The following is a 24,069-nucleotide window of genomic DNA, read 5'->3' on the forward strand; positions in this document are numbered from 1 at the left end:
CTTTTATATAAAACAGACACATGTTTCAGAAAACACTATGTATGGGAGTATTCATTTCTGAATTTAGCCACTTAATCACATGCTCATCAACAGTGACGTCAAGATCATTTTTTATCTTTCCTACACTATGGTGAGAGAAACTGATGAATTTACTAATACTTTACTAGTCTTCATTTTCATAATTGGAATTTCAGATTTTTCATCCTTCAATATATTTACTCTAATACATTATTGGTCTATATATCTCATATCAGAATAGTTTAAGATTAAACTAAATTACAGAAACGCAGTTAGAATAGTAATGTACAAGTGTCCCAGCATAATGTTGGACCCAAACTAATGCTGCTTAGCATTTTTGTAACTTGATAGAACATCAACTCACACACAAACATTGATATTCTTATTAATTTTATCCAATTACAAAAGACTGGTAATGTGATCCTCCAGAAGGCTGTGGAAGCTGAGGCTCATCCCAGAGGAAGTCCTTGCTGGGATCAGAGGTGGGAGTGGCTGGATTTCTATCACAGGCATTCTTGCTCCTGAGTCAGTTCAATAAACACCACCCATACTTCCCAGATGAGGTAAAATTACTCTATTAGCTGTTAATGGATATGAAGATGCCATGGTAATGTTTCTAAGTAATCATTTTCCAAGTTATTAATTTTATAGAAAAATTCTTGTTGATATATTTTCAATAATCTAATTCACATGTATGCTTGCTGCTAGAAAGGTTATGTAGATAGTGTGACTATGAATTTCATTAAATTAAAAAATGTTTCTTTAAGACTAGATTTGTAATATAGATTTAAAACAAATACTGTGTTTTGTCAAGAAAAAGCATAACTCTCATCTCAAAGGGCATAAGAGTTAGTTTATCCTTGAGCCAAATATGTGTGAACATGGCCTGGGAACACAGATTGAGGTTACTCCAAATTCCATGTTCCAATGTGATAAGTTTCATTAAATTTTCATAGAAACAGAACAAATAAAATTATAAATCAAGACACTTTTCAAATACATTGGTGGAAACAGTAAATAGGCAGATACAGCAAAAGAAAAATGTCATGCTAAAGGCCTCATTTTTAGCCTTTTGATTGGTGAGAACTCTCTATTTGTTAAGCTAATGCATTCTATTAGTTGCTAGATGTTAAGGACAGAAACAGAGCTGGGCAAGTAGTGACTATGTAGGAGCTAAAGATAGTCCAAAACAGTTGTAAATAGGCACTGGATCTGCAGCATGCCAAACTCTCAACAGTCCGGGACATTCTAATCAGCTAGTCAGTCTTGAAGAAAGTTCAGTTTAAGGCACAGGGTTTTTCTTTGAACTTCTCATTCATAGTTTGAATATTTGTTATGACTTTATTTGTGAAACTGAAATTCTTATTGGAATCAAGGAAATCCCATTTTTGTTTTTGTTTTGTTTTTAGTTCCAAAGATAGAATTTTACTAGCTTAAATGAATATAGAAGCATGGGTTCTTAACAAAATCAACTTTTGGGATATAGTTCCAGTGTTAAGCAAAGTGTGAAATTATTAATTTCGCTCAACAGAATTCAAAGTTTTTAATTGATTCACTTGGCAATCTTATTTACATAATAGCAGAGGACTTGCATCTACTAAGCCTTGCTCCTAGGTCTACCTGATGCTAAATGATTTCAAAATTATCTTCATGTGGAAGACTGCTTATGTTGTTAACTAAAGAGAGCATCCCTTAAGCACTACAGTGGAATTATTTCATGTGATTGGGAAAGTTAATATGGTATATGGACTTTGTTCTTGTAAGCTTGTAGTGACCGAGACTGTGACACTAATGATACAGGTTACACATTTGTGTCATAAATTTGAGATCTTTACAGTTGCAAAGTTATTGATGTATATCTCTCATATTAAAATAGTTTAGGAATAAATTAGAGATTCAAGTAAAACAGTAAATTAAAACTATCAATATCCCCATCATAATACAAAAGATATGCCGGTTATTATGAAGTATTTTATTTACTATTGTGAATGTTGATTATAATATGGAGGATTTTGCTGGGTAAAACTTTTACATTAAAAGGTTTTACTATTAAGAACATATACACTTTATAACTTTGGGGTTATGAATAACATTATTTTTTAAAAATTAATGAGAATGGCAACTGAACTCAAATATTTCCACAATGTTTTGTATAACATGCAGACATTGTACTAGCAGTTTTGTATATAATTATTCATATTATACCACCCTGGGAGGGTACACTGGGATTTTATATCTTTTACTGCATTTTAGAATGGTTATAATATAATGCATGTGATTTCAAAACTCATGAATAATTGATGTTGTTCAGTTTCTATATACATATAAGTTGTGTAGGTTTATGAATAGATAAGACACAGTGCATACATGAATCTTTTAAAAACTTGAAAAATAAATCAATTATAAATTTGTTCCAGAGATAAAGGAAAATAATATAGACAAATATTTCTGCACTTATTTCTTCTGCTCTTAATCCATTTTACCACAAACATTCATACATCTGTCATCTATTTATCTATCATCTATCTATCTATCTATCTATCTATCTATCTATCTATCTTTCTATCTATCTATCTATCTTCTGTTTTTCATCTCTCATCTCTTTATCCATCCATATATGAACACATACATATACTTGCATATTATTCTTTCTTAGAATAATTGGCTTATTCCAAGTTTATTAAAATTGTGGAAGTGATTATATGAATAACCATTTTCTTTGAAATGCATTTATCAAAAAAAGAAAAGAAAAAACTATAAGAGCTTGTTATGGTTGCACATGCCTTTAATCCCAGCACTTGGAAGGCAGATACAGGTGGTTCTCCATAAGTTTGATGACAGTCTACATAGTGAGTTGCAAACAAGCCAAGATTATATAATGAAGAACTGTCGCAACACACACACACACACACACACACACACACACACACACACACACACACTAAACTATAGGATCTGTTGATGACTCAACAATATTCAACACATTGTTACACAAGGGTGAAAACCTGAATTTGAATCTCAGGAACTTCAGTAAAGCCTGACACAGTAGCAAACACATATATTATTCCATCATTCCTATGACAATACAGAAGTCATGGACAGGAGAATCCATAGTAACACCTGGTCCAGCTAGGCTGGCAAACACATTGGATGAAAACAATATATCCTGTCTCAAACAAGGTGGAAGGCTAGAATCAGCATCCAAGCTTGTCTTTCACCTCCACACATGTGCTGTAGCACATGTGTATCTGTAGTCATACACATGAATGCTCCCCCAACAAACACACATACACATACACATATCACATGCCTCCCACTGCACAAAGACTTAAGAAAGTATAGGATTAAAATTTCAAAAAATTCATATACCAACTGTCAAAATTTATATTGTAATTAACTATTTAACTGCTTTGTTGATTGCATACAATTCTATAAATCACTTAAAGAGAAAAATAAATATTTGCCAAAACTTATTATTGCTCAAGATTTTAATGAATGATCCACTAGATGTTATTGCTATTTGGTGGCCTGTAATGGCTAAGTGGCTTACATATCTGAGGAAAAACTCATGTTTTGTTTCTTATTCACTTCTGTTATTACCTAGTTTAAAACCACTGTATTAGACTAAAATGAAAGAAATGTTTGTCAGCTCAGTACGTTAGCTGATGGAAAAGTCTCTTTCAAGGACTAACTAATCACCTGTGTATTCTGTCTAGGTGTTGAGGGAAAGCTAAGAGAATGAAGGCTCTAAGTCCCCAGTGGAAGCATGATATGGCGGCGCAGAGTTGGTGCTGAATTGCTCTCTCTGATGGCTCTATGGGAGTGGATAGCACTGAGTCTTCAATGCTGGGTGTTAGCCGTTGCTGCTGTCTCAGATCAGCATGCCACAAGCCCCTTCGACTGGCTCCTCTCTGATAAGGGACCCTTCCATCGCTCACAGGAGTACACAGATTTTGTGGACAGAAGCCGGCAGGGATTTAGCACAAGATACAAGATATACAGGTACGAAGGGAAAGCAATTACAGGGATATCATCCTTGAAGGTTGTGTGTAAATAAAGATTGCTCCAATGGAAAGTTTCAGAAGGGTTATCCTTGACTATACATCATAGTAATGGTTTCTTCCTTTTAAAAATTATTTCTTGCAAATTTGGCATATTATAGGAAAAAATAGGTAACCACTTGTATGACTCTGGCAAATCTGAGAGCGTTAGCTGACAAAACGGATGCCAGTGTTCTTGGAGGCGTTTCTTAATAAGAATATTTTTTAAAGTGAGTTTTCTAACTTACACCAGACTGGTACCTTTTCTTAGCCTAAATGGAAATATAATCTTCTCCGAGTCACTGAGCAGATTTACCAACTTATCCTCTTTCACCAGAATGTAATTGTACATTCAGAAGCTTGGAAGAAAGAGCAAAAGGGATGACTCTAAAGGCATAGCAGACGAGTCAGACATGATAGCAAACTGCACAGCAGAAGATTGCAATACATGACTGCTAGCGTTTATTACTCCTTTATATTTGAAATCTAAGTAAGTACTACAAAAAATCATATATTAAAATTAACAAAAAACTACTCATTCCCCGAAAGCCCAGGATACCATTAAACAGAGGACTGTACAAGTGGTTGCCTGAATGAATTGGGTCCTGTTGACCTGTGCCATAAAAAATGTTTTATGCAAAGTTATCACTTTGAATTGTTTTTGGCAGAAGTGTGCCACTCATAGTTACTTGTTTAGCATCTGTAAAGAAGCAAGTTTTATTATGCATGTTTTGTGTCTGTGACTATGAAGATGATGTTATATAAACATTTTATTTTATGCAGTATGGGCAGCAGAGGGCACTGTGCTTCAGGTCTGTTCGTCCCTAGTCTTCTATACAGCATTTTGAGAATTTATAAATCCTATCAGCAACATGTATTTACAGAAGATGCTGAACATACTCAAGAAGTTTGAATTATGGTTGTGGTTTTTTTTTTAAATGAAACTTTGTAGCCCACACAAAGACCTATCATTTTTTTCAAAGTTGTCTAAGTCTCTAAATGAAGTGACAAAATTTCTGTCTAAATTCAAAAGACATTGTATAGGATTGCTGTTTCAGTCATGTTTCAGCGTGTTTGGTGGCTTAGGAAGCTTGTCTTTATAGACTAAGTGAACGTGTACGACTTTAAACAGTGTGGATGTCATATATTTCAGTCCTAGAAGATTTTTGAGTATGTCAATTAGGCTGATGCCAGAGCATATTTCTGTGCTGTGCTGGCATCCCTTTCTGGAGGTCTGAGGTGTCTGTTGCATGGCATGTATATGTAACGATGGCTTAGCTTCTCAGTCACTCAAGTATGAGCAGTAGAAGGGAGCCATGTATTTCCAGAGGTTCTGGGCTGAATCAACTTCATTACTGGGTAAAAGTGTTTAAACATATGAAGGAAAAGCATTCTGAGATTTTCTGTGAAGCTTATTTACTGCTTTGTCACTAGGGCTTTTTATAAAGACTTACATTAATCCTGTTCCTGGTCCTTTCTGTGTCATTACCTGTGTCCTGAGTAAGATGTTCAGATACTAAGTATATTTATGAAAGCCTTTACCCATTTCTAATGATGCAATGATCATTGATACTTGCTTTAAAATGAATAAAACAATCTCTTCATTAATATTCTTTAGTGTTGGTGGAGAGATGATTTGTCCCACCAGCATTTTCATAAGCTTCAGGAATTGATATGTACCTCTCCATATGATATAATGAATTTAAAAATTTCCTCAAGCAATTAACCTCATTTTTGAAAGGGTAGAGAACCTCTAATCTAGGTATTAGAATAGCTTTCTGGGTTTTGTTCTTATTTTTATCTTTTATCTTAAAGGTAAATTTTGGGATTGTTTTCAGAAATATTTGCAATAAATCACTGATAGGGAATTTTTGAATATCTGCAGCACAGATGGAAAATTAATGTATTCTATAATATCTACTTGGTTTATCATTTTAAAGACCATATGATTTTCCTACAGCACCCTTTACTAAATGCTTATTACTGCCATAAACTCCTTTATGTGCCATACTACATTGCCACACCTTCTCAAAGGCATTAGCTCTGAATTTAAAACATATTAAGCATGTTAACATAATTACCTCAAATCTCTTTCATTTGTCTTTCTTCATTTCATCTTCTTTTCCTGAAGCATATTTCCCCTTTCACTTCAAGTAGAAGAGCAAAATCAGATGGTTAGAGATCATTAGGATCACATGGAAAGAAAAGAACTAATTGTTTTCATTTCTTTCAAAATGTACAATTTTTGCCAAACAAAAGGATCTAAGTCTGTATTTTTAAATTAAGAAAACATATAAAGTACTTCCATGAAATTCAGGGGTGTAGTGCGTAGAAGATATGCTGACTTCTTTCTGTTTCAGACCCATCTGGGGTGTAGCCACACTGTAAGTTACCTCACTCTTCCACGAATGAAGTGGAATTTAATAGAATAGATGGAAAACTGATATTTGAAAAATATGGCCTATGTAATATTGTGACATTTTTGGCTGTAATAACACCTGTTTATTTTAATTGTAATTGAAATGTTTGCCTGTTTCTTTATTTGCTAAATCTGGAATGCCTAGAAAAAAGATGTGTGTACTCATAGTGAGAATTTTCATTAGTGATTCCAGGAGTCATTGGTGTTCATGTATCTTGATTATGTCGAATCTGAATACTGACATATCTTTTCTTTAATAAAATGTTAAAAGTGAGGCCAGGTGTGGTGACACAAGCCTGTAGTCCCAGCGCTTGGGAGGCAGAGGCAGGCGAATCTCTGTGAGTTCAAGGCCAGCCTGGTCTACATAGTGAATTCCAGGACAGCTGGGGCTACAGGGAGACCCTGTCTCAAAAAGACAAAAAAAAAAAAAAATGTTAAAAGTGGTGTTTTAACTGTTTTTTTCATGATTGATAACAGAGCAAAGAGTAAAGTATTTAACAACAAGTTTGAACTAATAAAACAAGACATACTTGGGAAAATTTTTCTAGTAGTTTATGGGACTGGGATATACTTGGCTCTTAATAAAAAGGAACTTATGTTTATGGTTATATTGTGGGAGTATTCTTAGGCAATGAACCCACTAGCGTGTGTATAAGTTTCTCCTGCCACAAAATACTCATTTAGCAAGTTTAAAAGACCAGGATACAGAAATCGTTATCCGTAACTCAAAAATTATCACAGACTCAAACCAAAAGTACTTTTTGAACCATTCATGTGGATTCTAAGTTCACAAATAAGTGTTTCACATCATTAAATCTTTAAATAGGTGACACAGAATAAAACTACTCTCATTACACTCTATTATTCTTTAAAATATTGTATTTATTTTTCTTATTTTATGTATCTGAATATATGGCCTGAATGCACATAAATGCACCCATGTCACGCAATGCCTGCAGAGGGAGAAGCAAATGTTGGATGACTGGAACTAAAGTTACAGATGGTTCGTAGCCTCTATGTGGATGCTGGGAATCAAATCCAGGTCCTCTGTAATAAAAGACAGTGCTCTTTATCTCTGGACCATCTCTCCGGTCCCACATTCAACTGTTCTTTAGCAAAGCACATGAAAAAGGGAACCATGGAATAAGGTGATGAATTTTTAATAACTCAAAATTAGCATAGATAAGCTGTACCAATATAATTATATTGTTTCATCAGATGAACTATGCAAGAAATGTTCTAAACATAAGACTAGGAGTCAATTAGGATAAAAATTGGGCCTTATAGGTTCCGTAGTCACATTTATTGGAAAAATATTAATGGGATATGTTTAAAGACATTAATAGATTCCTGAGACCAGCCTTCTACCTTGACAAATGTACCATCCATCACTGATCAAAAAAGCTTCCTTCTGCAACAGATGGAAACTGTTGCAGAGTTCTAAAAATGGCAATACACAGAGAATATAAGTCTGCAAGATGCCCAGGCCTAAGTGATACATCTACAGCAGAACTTCTCCACCTAAGGCTCATGGAACATAGTGGAACATGGGATAGAGAGAATGCTAACACATTTCTCAGCTCTCACCAGCGAAGCTACCTCATATATTAGAGTGAAATGTACACAGAAGACCACAACTAGTTAGGTTTTACAGAGACTGCAGTCTGAATGTCCCTAGATAGATCTCCTACATCAAACCTCACATACTTAGGGCTCAGGGACCATTGCAGAAGAGGGGTGAAAAGATTGTAAGATACAGAGTTGGTGCATGAAAATAAGGAAACAGAGACTTTCAGGTACTGGAAATTTGTTCTTATGAACTTGCAGCAATGCTGACAGCATGCACAAGACCCATGCTGAGTGAATCAGACAAAAACCCAGGACGGAGAGAGGGAAATGGGGAGCAGGCCCCAAATCTATCCAAGAAACTATTGGCAAATGATTACTATGGGGTGAGGGAGAGGTCTTCTTTCAGGGATTGAGTCTAGATAGGCTGATTATAATACAGTGGATGAACTTGCACCTGGATAGAAATGCTTGACTGGATAGGACTTAACATACATGATAGAATACCTGAAATGGGGGGTGTCTAAATTTGATTAAGATGTAATATACCAAATGCTCAAAACTCAATAAAAGTATATTAAAAATCAAAAATATATTAATAAATGAATATAAACCATGTTGAAATTTTACTTCAAGTATTAAAACAAATAATACTGCTTATACAAAATAGTCTCACATCATTTTATTATGTAATTTAAGCATATAACTATATGGAAGAACTTATCTAGAAAAGCCTTGCTTGGATTTTGTTTATTATAAAGTCACAGTAGTCAAGACAATGTGTGATACATACATACATATCTTTATATATATACATGGGTATATATAAAGATATCAATACATATATAGAAAGAGAAGTTTAGAGAAAAAAAGACGAGATGGTTAAGAGAGCATAGAACCCTAGAAAACACGCACTAATCTATGGCTACTTCATGTATTACAGGATTATAATGTAGTTAGTGTGAGGTAGGTTGTCTTTGAAAATATCAGTCTTTAATATGAAAATATCAGAAAAGCAGAAGTGTCTTACTTATACCACATACATAAATTTATTTTTTGTATGTAAAAAGGTTTACATAGGAACGGCAAAAAGCATTACTTCCAGGAGAATATTTTTAAAATTATCTTTAGGATGTTGAGAGCTTAAAGATTTCTTAAAGCAGAAAAAAATACACATCACAACTTGATCAGTCAAGTATAATGACAATGCCATGAACAAACAAAACAAACCATTTCCCTCCAAAGATACTTAGCAATAAAAGAAACACAAGCACATAGTAATACTAAAGTTCAAGCTGTGATTGTTTACCAAGAGAAGGGAAATGTGTTAATGTAGGAAAGAGTAAGAGAATTCTAGATAAGGATGACACTCAATGTCCATAATTTTGCTGATATTACATAGCTTCTATTTAAATAATTACCTATATATTCTAGTCTTAATAATATAAAAAGTTAAATATTGTGAGTTCTGAATTAAAATACTACAGTCCTCAGATTAAGGGGATTAATTATTTTTAATTAAAAAGTTTTTTTTGGTCTTTTTGAGACAGGGCCTCCCTGTAGCCCAGGCTGTCCTGGAACCAGCTGTCCTGGAACTCACTATGTTGACCAGGCTGGCCTTGAGCTCACAGAGATACACCTGCCTCTGCCTCCCAAGTGCTGCATAAGTGGAGAATTTGAAGAGGGAGTGAGTGGCATACTCACATTATAAGAACAGTGGTAAATTTTGAATTATTGCTGAAGTTTGGTAGTTTTGACAGTAAACAATATTCAAATTTATATTTTAATATCTAATAGCCCATTTTCAGTTTGAGAAATATCTTTTTAATTATTATTGTACTTTATTTCTTAACTTCCTAGACTATGAATTTTATCTCTAGAAGTTCAATTACAGTACAGGTGAAGGCATACTGGGGCTATAGAAGTGTAATAGAAAAATAATGGAAAACCTTTTGGTTCCTGGTAATGACCAAAGTTCCAGCATCAAGGCCTGCATACCCAGATCCATGTGTAGAACGAGGACCACAGCTGGTCCACAGGGGAGATGGAAGGTCTGTTCCTAAGGATCAGTCCTTCCAAGACCAGAATCTGCAAATAACAGAGGCCTCCCCTGTCCCTAGCATTAGAGGCCAAGCCTCTGCCATCATATGCGACCTGGCACCTCAGGGGAGGGGGCAGTAAGGAATGTACTCACTCAGAGAAGACCAAAACTGCTTCCCATCAGTAATCAATGCCTTGATCCTCCACTTTGCTCCACTATCAGCCTACTGCCAGAGGAATAGTAGGGGGTCCAAAGTTTCAACACTTGTGAGGGAATCAGAACTCCAGCTCACAAGAAGTGGCCACAATTCTACCTCACAGGAGGGAAACATAGATGAGGCTCACAGAATAGGACGACAACATTGGCTCATGGGGTAGGGGGCAATATTTTTGGAAAGAAATATTCTAAATTTGAAAAAATACACTGATTGTAAATTTTTTCTTCTTTCTGTTTTCAAATGTTGATTAGTTTTGTTGACTAAATAAATTATATTATACATACTCAGTTCTCAGTGATCTAATGGAAATTGTAATGGTTTAAAGTCTCAAAGTTTTGAGATGGCTTTCTATATAACATGTATCATTAATAGAAACTTTATCAGCAATGTAGATGGGGCAAGTAATTATTATATCACAAATAACAAGGAATTATAAAAATATTTATTAAAGAACTACTCTGAGAATGTGTGCATTTAAGAATAAAAATTGTGGCAATTATAGTTCAAAATTATTTTTAAGTGGCAAATCCTGACATAAATATTTAAAGTTTCCTACAAAAATAATCTACAGAAGAGAAATGAAAATCTATAACAAGACACAAAATTAAGTTTGATACTGACATGCACACAAGGTAAGGAAGGAGTGGCTGTAGTCCTAAGATTCAGCAATTAACAGAACATGGTTTAATGCTCTTGGTAGTGTAGGCTTAACCTGGTCAAGAGTTATGATTAGTTACATCAAGCTTAGGAGGAAGCATCGTCACCACCTTCGGCTAGTAACCTGCTCAGAGAAACAGGGACGTACTTCACAGAAGCTGTGTAGCCTTCCATCTGTTGTAGACCCACTGTGTGGTGTAGCCACACTGCAAATTATTTCTTACCCAACTATATTAGGAATGATATTTTACAAGAATAACATAATAAAGAATTGTCTGAGAAATATGCCCTATGCAATATTGTGACATACTTAACTGGAAAAAAGTTGTTTATTTACATTGTAATTGAACTGGTTGCTATGTGATAAACCTGTTAAGTGTAAGAGGGAGTACGCTGATGTGAAGTTTATTTATTAATGATAAGGACTCTCAGAAGAAAACTAAGGGCAAAACACAAAAAATCCATCTTTGCCAGTGACATGAAAGGTCAATGAAGCATATTGATACCTCCTACCTCCATACTGATATCTAAGCCCCAAATACCAAGCACTATGTGATTTCAGAAAAAAAAAATGAAGTGTGAATAAAAAAGCCACCCATTTTCAGAGCTTTTCAATTTGGGGGAGATGACTCAACTGGTAAGGTGTTTGCTGTGCATGCATGAGGAACTTTGTTCTAATGCCCAGTATCCATGTGAAAAGCTGAACTGGTCAGCACAATTCTGTAATCCCAGTACTGGAAAGTGTGTACAGGAGGATGGCAGGTGCTCATGCTCCAACTAGACTAGCTCAAGATGATGAACTCTAGGTTCGGGGATAGACCCTGCCTTAAATATTAAGCTGGAGAGTGAAAGAAGAAGACGAGCAACATCGACCTCTGACCTCTACATACACTCTGTGAGAGTAAGTACATTCCACCCAATACACAAGTAGACACACATGCACCAAACACACAAGGACACATAAACAAAAAAGTCATTCACTTTCTATGTTTCTTAGGAAAATGTAAGTATAAACAAAATTCTCATTATTTCACATGGTATAGATAAAACAGCAATAGCATGATTTTACTTCAAGAAAATCTGACTGACAGATAATTGGCTATCCTGCTTACTGAAGGAAGTAAGGAACAATCTTTTAACATGGCAGACAAAAAGGATTATATTAAAATGTATTGATTTACATTCCTTACCGAGAAACCCATCACCAAATTTTAAACACAACTGCATAGCCATGACAGACATGCAAACGACATCCTCAAGGTTATATGACACACTGAATTTGATTCCTGAAACGATGTGAAGGTGGAAGGAGAGACTTATCTCCACAGAATTTTTCTCTGACCTCCATATATGTGCCATACTGAAAACCTTAAGGTCAACACATTTTTACATATAATAAGGCACCATACACACACACAGACACACACACACACACACGCACACACACATGCACACACACACCCCTTAAATTTTTCTACCACATGTGTAAACAAATAAGTCCCTTCTCCCTTAAATGAAAAATGGTAGATATATATACAACTTCATAAAAAGTGGCTTCACAAAAATCTAAATTCTAGGTACTTCAACAACGAATATATGTCAAACTCTAACAATCACTATCATAAACAGACACAACATGCATATATATATATGTATAAAACCATCTGATGAATAGTACATTATTGTAGATTCTCTAAGATTAATAAATATAATTGGCACTTGAAAATTTAGTTACCTATTCATATTCTTTATGAATGAAATGAGCTGTAAGTTAAAAAAAATCTAGAAATAATAACAGTGCAGCAATTTAAGTACAGATTTAATGTTTCATACTAGTTTATACAGTATAACATAAATGTGCAATATGCTCCTTTTAAAGTATCTATTGTTTATTTACGTAAATTAATTTATTCCAAGCAAGAAAAATTTTAACACACTAAATAAAAAAATTCTCTTACATTTTAGAGTTCACAAAAATCTTATTACAAAGGGTTAAAATTATAAACATTCAGAATGCATTTAAGATAAATTATTCCTTAATAAATTGAATATTCTAAAACATTGTTGCTGCTATTTTTTAAAATATCTCTGAAAGTTTAGTAAAAACAATTAAACAAAATCACAATGTTTAAAAAACAAAAAATGGGTCAAATTATTTCAGTATGTCCTTTTAATTTTTTCGTACATATACATCTGCAGTAAAAACGCTGGGAATGGTACCACAAACCTTTAATCCCAGCACTTGGGAGACAGACAAGAGGATCTCTAATAGATGGAGTCTGTAACCTGGTCAACAAAGCTTGTTCCAGTCCAGCTGAGGCTACAGGGAGACTGAAATAAACAAGGGGCAGGGATTCGCTGGAGAGATGACTGAGGGGTTAAGAGCACTGATTGCTCTTGCAGAGGATGGTTTTTAAATTGCAGCATCCATACCGAGCCTAAGCACTGTCAGTAACTCCAGTTCCAGGGGTTCCAAGCCCTCTTCTGACCTCCGTGGATACTGCACAGCATGGATAAACTTACATACATGCTGTCAATAGGCCCAAACCCATAAAAAAATGGTTTATGCTCATGCCTGTAATTTCAGCACTCCAGACCCAGAAGGATCAGGAGTTCAAGGTCATTCTCAGCTACACAACAAGATTAAGGCCAGCTTGAGATACAGGAATTCAGTCTCAAACCTGCTCCCCTGAAAATTAAACTGGATGATATAATCATCCGAAATACTATCAAACAATTATAAATGAATTTATGGAACTTAAGGTTACTCTAATGAAATTACAAACATTTGTAAATATGAAATATTATTCTTTAAGCTTCAACTCTCATTTTAAAATGATTAATAAAATTTTATTTAAGGAAGAAGAACTATAAAATACTTTAAAAACATTTAAGTAAAGAAAATAAATAGATGTAACAGTAAAGGAAGGAAGAGACAGAATTAACATTGTTTCTGTTGCTTGTTTGGTTCTTTCACATATGTTACTAAATCCTCCAAACAGTGACACCTACTCTCATTTTCAAATTGGACATGGAACTGTTGGCCTTCTATTTGCCTGTTTATTTCATAATATCACAAACATTCAATAATCTGCTAATTTACATGGACCAGAATGCTTTGAAAGCATTTTTCTTTGTTTTATTTTATTTCTTTCTTTCTATTCACCTTTCTCTTTTCAAACAAGCCAATCACTTACCCATCAAAGGCATCAGCTTTACATTTAGAGATGCCTGACATAAACTAAGCTCATTCCACTGAAATATCTGCTCATAATGATAAAGAAGTGGCTGAGGTATTTTCATGCATTTTGGCGCTAATCACATGTGATTTTGGCACAAATTTCTGAGACTGTGGTAACCTTATTTGTGAAAATAAAGATTGAGTCAACCTCTTCTCAATTATAAAATTCAGTACTCCTAATACCAAAAATAGAATGGGAACCATCACAACGAATAGACAAGCATTTAAACAAAAGTCAGATGTAGGGCTTTACAGCTGCATGTGCCATTTTTTCCCAAGATTTTTGGAAATACTTTAAAAATTTTTTTTCATATGTATGTGTGTATTGCCTACATGTATGTAAGTGCACCCATGTTATGTAAAGCCTGCAGTGGACAGAATAGGGCATCGGATCCCCTGGAACTGGAGTTAAGGACAATTATTAGGTGCCATGTGGGTACTGGAATTCAAACCCAGGTCTTCTGTAAGAATAGTCAGTGTTCATAACTGCTGAGCCATCTCTCCAGCCCTGGAAATACTTCTTTAATAATAACAATATCTAAGAATATTTTAACACATCTGTGTTCATGTAATTTTGCTTATAAAATTTACTGCTTCTCTTTACCTAGCCTCTTTAACTCTTTTGTACTTATTAGAAATATTTCAGAGACTCTAGTGTGAAGGAGGTTATTTATCCTGGTTGATTGAGTTACTATAAATCTGTAGAAGTCTGTAGTACACTTCATGGGGTGGTGATAAATTAAGAATATCCAGGCAGTAGTTCTACACAAGTAACTGAAATTATTGAGTTCATTTATTCAGTATATCTAGCACTGAGTTTAAATCATGTCATTAATGTAGAATTTTGCTATTTAATACTAATCTAGAGTTTGAATATGCATAAGAATTCATACTTTGGATATACATAAGAATTCATACTTTAATACCCTTCAGAATTGTAAAATAGCATTCATGAATATAATTATTAATTCGAGTTTACAGATTATAATTCATTTTCAGAAGACTGAGTTCTTAAGGTAAATTTAGAATAATCATGATTATATTTAAGTATATGCTTTTGTACTAAGTCAATACATTTATGGAATAATTTTAGCATTGTCTTTACATTTGTTGCTACTGAAATGAGAAATGAAAAGGAGTGTTAGTTATGTGCTTACTTACAGAAGAAAGATTATCCATGATGATTTTGGCATTGAATGAAACACTGCATTGATGATTTTGTGGTCTGGCTCTGTCTTTTTAAACACCCTAGCTTTATGCAGTTATAGCTGTACTGTTCTAAATCAAACAGACTGTTATCCATGTTGGCTTTGTCATCACTGTTATGGGGAATTAAATATGTTAATTAGAGTTTTTAAAAGGGCAATATTCCAAAAATTCAATGTTGTTTAAAAGTAATGGCAAAAATATGAGTAACACTTGATGAAGGTTTCCATGGCTTTTTGTCTGTGGGTGTATATGCATGTGTGTGTGCCTGTTTGCTTTTATATGAGTGTGTATGTGTGTCTGTGTGTGTATATGCATGTGTCTTTCTGTCTATGTATGCATGGTCATGTCTGCATACATTTTCATGTACATGTGTCTGTATTGGTCTTTACATGTATGTACATGCATGTGCATGTGTTTTTATGTGTATCTGTGTGTGAGTTTCTGTATGCATGAGTGTATGTGTATGTGTTCATGTATGAGGATATATGTCCATGTGTGTTTCTATGTGTATGCACATTTGAATATTTATGTGTTTGTAAGTATATGTGTGTTTATGTATAACTGTGTCTATATGTATATGTGTAAACGTGTGTGCCTCTGAGTATATGTGTCTGTGTATATATGTGTGTAGGTATAGGTGCTTATGTTTCCATATATGTGTGTTTGTGTATATGTGTGTATCTTTGTGTGTATGTGTATATCTGTGTGCATTCCAATAGACTTTCAAAAGGAAAATATATTTTGGATTGACTTCCCCCCATAAGTGTCAAAATATCCTAACATTACCTTATTATGTCTATTTTGCCTTATTAAAAATAATATTGCTGTGTCATTGCAATATTAAAAATCAACTTGTAAAATTGGGTATAAGATTACTAAATGGTCTATTTTATTTTAATACACCTTTTTACTATTTTTATTGAATTTTTGTGTATATCATATAGTACATCTTAATCATATTTAGATCCTCTCTCCTATCTGCATCGTCCCATGATCCACACCACATTTGGTGCATTTGTCATATGTGTTAAAACTTATTGAGTCACGTTTGTGTCCACAGATGTCCCTTGGTGTAAATTCATCCATTTGAGCCTTGTCTGGCTATCTAGCATCACTCCCTTAAAGAAAACCCATTCTCCCTTACCAGCAGTGATCAGTTGCCAATAGTTCTTCAGCTAAAGTTTGGGCTTCTTAGCCGTTCTCAGCCACCTGGAAGAATCTCTTTCTTTGTGGTCATCCAACATCTCTGCCCTGGCCCTTACAGCCTTTTTGCTCCTCTTTCCTCAATGATCCCTGAACCTTGCATGGCAGAGGTCTGTAAGGGAGTCCTATCCAGGGACACAAACTCTGCAGTCTCTTGCCTACGTTGTGGCTTTCCATGTTAATCACCAGCTGTTGCATGAGGATACTTCACTGATGAGAGTTGAGAGGTACATTAAGATTCTCTCTCTACACATTTTATAACAGAAGACATAAATGTTCATCTCTAAATTTTACTTTACGAACTTATAGAAAAACCCAATGCTTAATATTTTTGGTTATAATAGATCTTAAGTTAACCAATATCTAGAAATAGATCTTTCTTTTATAGCAGTAGGAAGTTCAACAGTGTTTTGAGATTAGTTTTCCTATTGTTAAAAGAAATGTCCCATTACATCCATAAAAATTATAAGCCCATAATTTACTACAGGATGTAGTAATTGTCCAGTAATATTCAATTGGCATACATGAGAAACTTTCCTTAAGTAAACTGTAATATTTCTTTATAGAACTATTTTAGACTTAAATAATATGGTAGTTTTATAAATAAAATGGTAGTTTTATAATATTTTATAAAACGTCCCCTTCATTGATTTCTCCAAATATACTTATAAAGCAATGCATTGTAAAAGTAAACTATTTACTTTACTAATACATTAGAATACTGATGTTATTTTTACTTTTGTTTAAATGCTAATGACATAGTAAGAAAAATTTTGTTTCTGTAGTTTGTCTTAAACTTTCTTAATGTTGATAGCCATGATAAAGAAAGATTCTGCATTATGGTACTATAAAGAAGGCCCAACGGTAAAGAACATGGGCTGCTCTTGCAGAGGTCCTGGCTTCCACTGTCAGCACCCACATGACTGCTAGCAGCTGTCCACAAGGCAAAATCCAAGGGACTCTGTGGCCCTCTTCTGGCTTACGGGAGCATTGCATGCATGTAAATATATATATATATATATATAGCAAAACTTTCATACACATAAATTAATAAATAATACATAATAAATAAATAAACAAATAAATAAAGACTGGAGATATGGCTCAGCGGTTAAGAGCACTTACTGCTCTTGAAGACCCCCTAGGTTTGATTCTCAGCATCCACAGGGCGACTGACAATTGTCCCTAACTCCAGTTCCAGGGGAATCCTATGCCCTCTTCTGACCTTCATGGACATTGCACTACACAGGTGCAGTTACATACATGCAGGCAATAACATATATATATATTCATATATATAAAGAAAGAATAAAGAATACATAAAACATTAAAAAAGAAAGATTCTACATTAGAAAGTAGTTTGCTTGAATATGTTTATTGTGAAGGCAACAATACATATTGTATATGAATGACTGCATTTTATGAGTCTGAACTTGCTTATTTGTAATCTCCTTTCCCACATTTGTGGAAAAGGTTCATTTTCTTCTTCTTTTTAATGACTGTGAGAGGCAGAGAGAAGTGCCTGGCCAGGGATTTTCATGTCCTTTTTCCAGAGATTTCCCTGGCTGCTCACTTAAGTAGATATTAGCAGCTCACTAATTAAACTAACTCTCCTGTCAGCCTGAAATTAGCAATGGCTTAAAAAAATAGCAAAGGCTCTGCTTTGCTGTGCCTGTGCACTGTCTTATCTTAAAGATGCACACAACTATTATCTCCAAACATAATAAAAAATTAGATTTAAATAAATACAGTCAATTTAAATGTATAAACTATTTCTTCACAAAACAAAATCACCCAAAAGTTGTCTATTATCTGAAAAGCAATGTTTTTATACAATATTAAATTCAGCACTTACTATAATATTTCTTATGTTTAAAATAAAAACAAAAGGCTAAGACATTTCTTTTTAATTATCATTTTAAGAGTGATGGATTCTTTTCAGATAAACTTACAGTCTGATGCTTGAAATCTCGTCATAGCTCACATACTCAGTGGAATGATATTTAATTCACGCTGTTTACATCTACCTACAATGTTTTGTTCAAATAATCATCTACCCAGTCTTTGGATGCATTAAAAATGTGACTTCATCCCATCCCAAAATGACTGAATTCATGTGTAAACAGATATATAACTGTTAATATATTTAACAGTCTTTTAACCTCTGTCTCGTTTTTACTTTTTTCCAGCCTGTATTCAATTGCTATGAATTACATTTGAAGAAGACACATCACATTAGTCTTCTCTTAATTAAACAATATATTTTTATGATATTTCATTTTCTTTCTATGGCAACAACAGATTTTTATACTGTACAAAGCATTGCAGGTGACATAAGTCATTTTAAGTAATATTTTTTGAAAAGCCACATATGTGTGCTGTTTGGTAAGTCTGGAGTTTCCTTCTCTTGAATATTATAATTCAATATACTGCTCCAGTTTTCTGTCTTTTGAATATTATTATTATTCAATATACTGTTTCAATTTCATGTTTGAAGACATGTCCTATATAATCTTTTATTTGGTTGATAAAACAGAAGAGTAAAAATAGACATAAAAACACAAAATTAGATAAATTGCAATTTTGAAAAATTCAAATTCCTTTATTAGAAATTTTGAAATCCCAGTTTCATATTATTTTTCTCAGTACATTTGGCTTTAAAACCTTCTCTGACTTGGATAGATGACAGACTATTAACAGCTTTTGTTTTGTATTTATTGCAAATATTTATATATTTATAAGATGGATACTGTTTTATTTGATTATGGTTTATTGGACAAGACTCCACTGAGAATTTTACATTACACACACTATCAATTTCTTATTTACTTCTGAAATCTGAATTTCTTTCTGAGCCCAGGCTCTTCTTTATTACTCTAACTTGCTTGTGCTAACATCCAGGCTTTCTCTGGCTTCTTCATTTCAATATTGATTTTGTCTATATTAAATGAATCACCAGCATTCAGCTATTTTGAAGAATGTTGGATTGGCTGATTTTCTCTATCTTTAAAATCTAATAATTGAATTTTAGAATTTTGAATATTTGTATTTTTTTCTACATTGTACAATTTATACATATACAATCCAGGGCATGTCTATTGAGTTTTAAACATTGAAGGTTTATTATCTTGTCGAGATTAGCATTTTTTGGCCCCTTTTTTTGTTATCAGTATTATACAAATATTTAGTTTAAATGTTATTATTTAGTCCACTGAAATTTATTTCAATCTTTTTCTCTAACTTAGAAAGTTAGGTTGCTTATTTTGGGCATTATACTAATGTAATCCCATTGATAACGAAAAGACATAGGCATAGTACGCTCTCAGTAGCACAAAGAAAGTGAGCTGGTTTTGTAGAAATCTTCATACTTGCATTTCTCCATTTAATTCTTTTGGTTTGTATAAAAATGTGCTTTTGAGCCCTCGGCTGCTGCATGAGGAAATGAGGAGATCACTCAGTTTACTTCTTACTGTGGTGTTCCATTGAAACAGAATTTAGCTGGTCATATTTCTGACAAAATCAAATTCATAATATCGACATTTAGGAAAAAAGTCACTGAATACAGAAGATGAAAGTTCAAAAATATGCCATAAAAATGAGTTCAGTCTTTTTTACTTGAGGTTTAATATCAGAATAGTTCTGAGTATGACTTGTGATTTAAAGTTCTGAGTGTAGATTGTGATTTGAAGAATTTTAGTGATCTCTATGACTTAATATATTGATTTCCTTTTTTTCCAGATAATTTCTAAACTTGGTATGCTATTTCTTTCAGTATAAGTAATCTTGGTTGATTCTAAAAGATGAACCTCAAGATACATGAGTACAAATGATTAAGTCTATTGAATGGTAAAAGTTTCCATTGTTAGTGCTGTAATTTGTTTTAGAAGATTGAATAGATCTATTTTTATTGAGTTTTGCTTACTAGTCAAACTATAAATAGGTAGCTAAGTCAGATCTCTGATTATTACATGCTATATTAACATGTTTCAGAGAAAAATGTTACTGGGATGTATTGCTCTACAAAACTCAAAGCAATCCATACCAAATAAAAGTGTTAACAAAAGCCAAGTAGGGGGTCGGGGGGTTACTTATGTGTGTCATGGAATACAATATGCTTTTTCTTTAAAAAAATTATTTTATTATATTTTATATGTTTGAGTGTTTTGCCTGCATGTATGAAGTGCACCATATTCATTCAATGCCCATGGAGGACAGAAGGAGTCTTATGCATTGGAACTGGAATTACAGATGGTTGTAAGCTGCCTGTGGGCTCTGGGGAGTTAGCCTGAGTCTCTGTGAAATAAAAGTAAGCACTATTGACCATTGAGTCACACCTCCGACCTCTTCCTTAACAGCTCTATTGAGTCAAAACTAATACACAGCATTTGGAGAACATAATTTCATTAATTTTGACATGCATATATACACACCTAATAAATGGGTACTATGTTAGATACAATGGATTTTGCCAGTGACTGCAAAGCTCTGCTGAGGGCTATTCTGATACTTCTCTCAGCCTTCTTCCCAGGCAACCACGGGTCTGCTTTCTGTCACTATGTCCTAACTTGAGTTTTCAGTACTTTTCTATGAGTTGAATGCTATAGAAGATACTCTCCTTTTGGTCTGGCATCTTTTACTCAATGTAATTAGAATAATGCATATGCCTGTTGTACCTGATGATTTCAGTTTTAGTCATGAAAAGTACTTGATGCATAGATATTTCATTGCTTAGCCACTCTAATACATGGAGATTTAAGATGATAAAAGTATTTTGAACATTATTTCTGTTTTTATAATTGGATGCCATTGAACGAGATGGGTTTGATATAACAGAAGGTTAATATATATCCCAAAGAATCATATTAATTGTCTCTGTGGTGCATGAACTACCATAATGAGAGTCATATTAGAGTTTTATCATTGACATTTGGAATTTTAATGACCATGCTACCTTCATTTTATCAGTTTGTATTACTGGGCCACACTAGCCAGTAATTCTGCTGAATCAACACTTCTGTGCCATTGATTTACTCTAAATGCATTTGCTCATTTATATGCACACCCACAGATTTTATTACGCAAAATCATAACAAGCTGGCACACCTCTTGTCTTACAAAGAAGACATTTTAACTGTTTTTTAAATACATGCGTTTTCTGTTTTCATAAGATAAAACATTCTATGTTGGTTATTTCCAATTTGAAAAGAAAATTGGAAATTTCAACCAACTCAGGGTATTGGCTTTGTGTAAACAAACATTTTATAGTCAATTAAATTTCAGTCTCTTTTCTTAAATATGTATATCCCTTTTATTATGCTAGTCACATAAACATTGCGTCTACATAAGAGCCTTCCATTTTCTTCACCCAGAAAGAAGAGAGAAGGCGGCGTACCATTCTTAAACTTTCATAGTTGCTTTGGACTCTTTGTCAAGGAAAGGTTTATTTATTTATTTATTTATTTATTCATTTATTTTCTGCATGAGTATTTCTTCTGCATATACATAAGTGCACTTGTGTTGTCCAGTGCCTGCAGAGATCAGAATAAGCCATCAGATGCCCTGAAACTGGTGATATGGATAGTTAGCCACCATGTGCATGTTGGGAACTGAACCTGGGTCCTCTGCAAGAGCAGCCAGTGCTCTTAACCTCTGAGACATCTCTTTAGCCCCTGCCTCAGACTCTTCTTTTCCTTTTCTTAATAGATTTTTTTTGTGGTTTTCTTACAATATAATTTGATGGTATTTAGACCCTATACCCTATTCACACCTCCCTTTATTGTCTTCCACTCAATTAAATGTATTATATATACAATGTGACCTACTGAGTCTGATTCGTGTTTGCAAATGCCCTTCAATGTGCATTCTTCCACTGTAGCCTTGTTAACCTGCCAACGGTCCCCTGCTGAGCCTGTCTCTCCCTTTCCCAAAAGTCATTGGTTGCCAAAATCCCTTAGGTAGGGTTGGTGTTTCTAACCCACTTCTCCATGTCTGTGCTGGGATTTTGTCTATTTTGAGGTTTCATGGGATTTTGTATGCTGTCACAATTGCTGTGATTTCATATGAGTAACTGACCAGCTCTCTGGAAAACTCTATTTCTTTGTGGTCATGCATCTATTAAAATTAAATTCTATTAAAAATAAAATATATTACTTTTATAATGTATATGTTTTGATCAGTTAAATTATATACCAACAAGTCATTAAAGGTCAGAGGATGCCAGTAGTTAGTAGACTGCTTGTCTAGCATGTATAAGACCCTGCCTTTGATACCAAACACCATAGTAAACAAACAAGCGAATAAATAAGTAAATAAACAAAATTTGTAAATATTTGCCAAATATAAAATTTTCATAACAAAAATTGTTAAATATTAACATCCACCCCAAATCTATGTTGGTAAGGAAAAAATGATTTTATTTTTACTGCAATAAACTTGTTTGATGATTTCTCTTTAAAAGTTATGTGTTTAACCAGGAGATTATAGAATGAACAACAATGTTACTTGTAACAAGAATTTCCTGGAAGAATAAAATGATGGTTATAAGTGACATTAATGTAGAGTGTAAGATTTTGCATGCATATGGCTTAACATGTTCAAATACTAATTTCATTTGAAATGGACAGTTCCAAGTAGGGTTAAATAGACTGTCTGAGCTATTTAATCTATTCAATTAAGCTAAAGGATCAGAGCCTAAATATCTTCACTTTGACGCACCACTGTGATTTCTTTTGAAGAAAACCACTGATGTCTCTTTAGAGTTTTTAAAAGATACTATAATAGGGAAACCACAATGAATATTAAAACTGTTTGAACTACTCTTTCTACCAAAGGTCTTCTACAGTATAAGTGTAAAATTTTCATTGCATAAAGGCAGACCTGGTAAAAAGTATATAATGTATGTTGCGATTGTGTGATTATCTGACACTAGCACTTAAGATTGCAGACCTCCCGAGAGCTAATGGAGTATTTGGCTTGTTGTTGTAGACCCAGGACAGAGGCTAAGGTCTTGGGCACAGCATATGCTCAATAAATGTAGAAGCACTTCATTAAAGTCTCCCAGCAGGTGGCATTGAGCCTCAATTACCTCCTCAACACCCTTAGCTGCAGCCACTCAAACAACTGCACCTCATGATCCTATTATTTAGTATGATTTCTAAGTGATTATATTTTTCTAAATTTAATTATTTGTCCTATTACATTAGATTAATTATTCAGATAATTTTATGTAGAGGCAGAAATATCATTTGAAATCACTTCTTAATTGCTCATTAAATATTTTTGTGTGCTCAATATTTTCCATTTTATAATCTATGTTAATATGTACATATTTGTGTCATCAGATATAGTTTATCTTTTCTCAGAGTTCTTGGTTTATAGGTAAGGGATTCACAATATTTTTGACATTCAAAAGAAAGCCTGACGCACACAAATTTACATCCTTAAAGAATTGTAAGTGAA

At 33.8% G+C, this 24,069-nt stretch overlaps 1 protein-coding gene across 5 annotated transcripts in view; it reads left to right on the forward strand.

The window, feature by feature from the left end:
• Positions 1-24,069, forward strand: part of Brinp3 (BMP/retinoic acid inducible neural specific 3) — a 474,563-nt gene that overhangs the window by 24,761 nt on the left and 425,733 nt on the right. For all 5 annotated transcript variants that reach the window (XM_008824258.2, XM_008824257.1, XM_008824259.3 and 2 more), the window contains one exon: positions 3,735-4,020. In XM_008824258.2, the coding sequence (XP_008822480.1) occupies positions 3,785-4,020 (236 nt within the window). In that variant the 5' untranslated portion in view covers positions 3,735-3,784. The remainder of the gene's footprint in view (positions 1-3,734; positions 4,021-24,069) is intronic.

This window comes from Nannospalax galili, unplaced genomic scaffold, assembly GCF_000622305.1.
Source record: "Nannospalax galili isolate Female #2095 unplaced genomic scaffold, S.galili_v1.0 scaffold227, whole genome shotgun sequence".
Lineage (NCBI taxonomy): Eukaryota > Metazoa > Chordata > Mammalia > Rodentia > Spalacidae > Nannospalax > Nannospalax galili.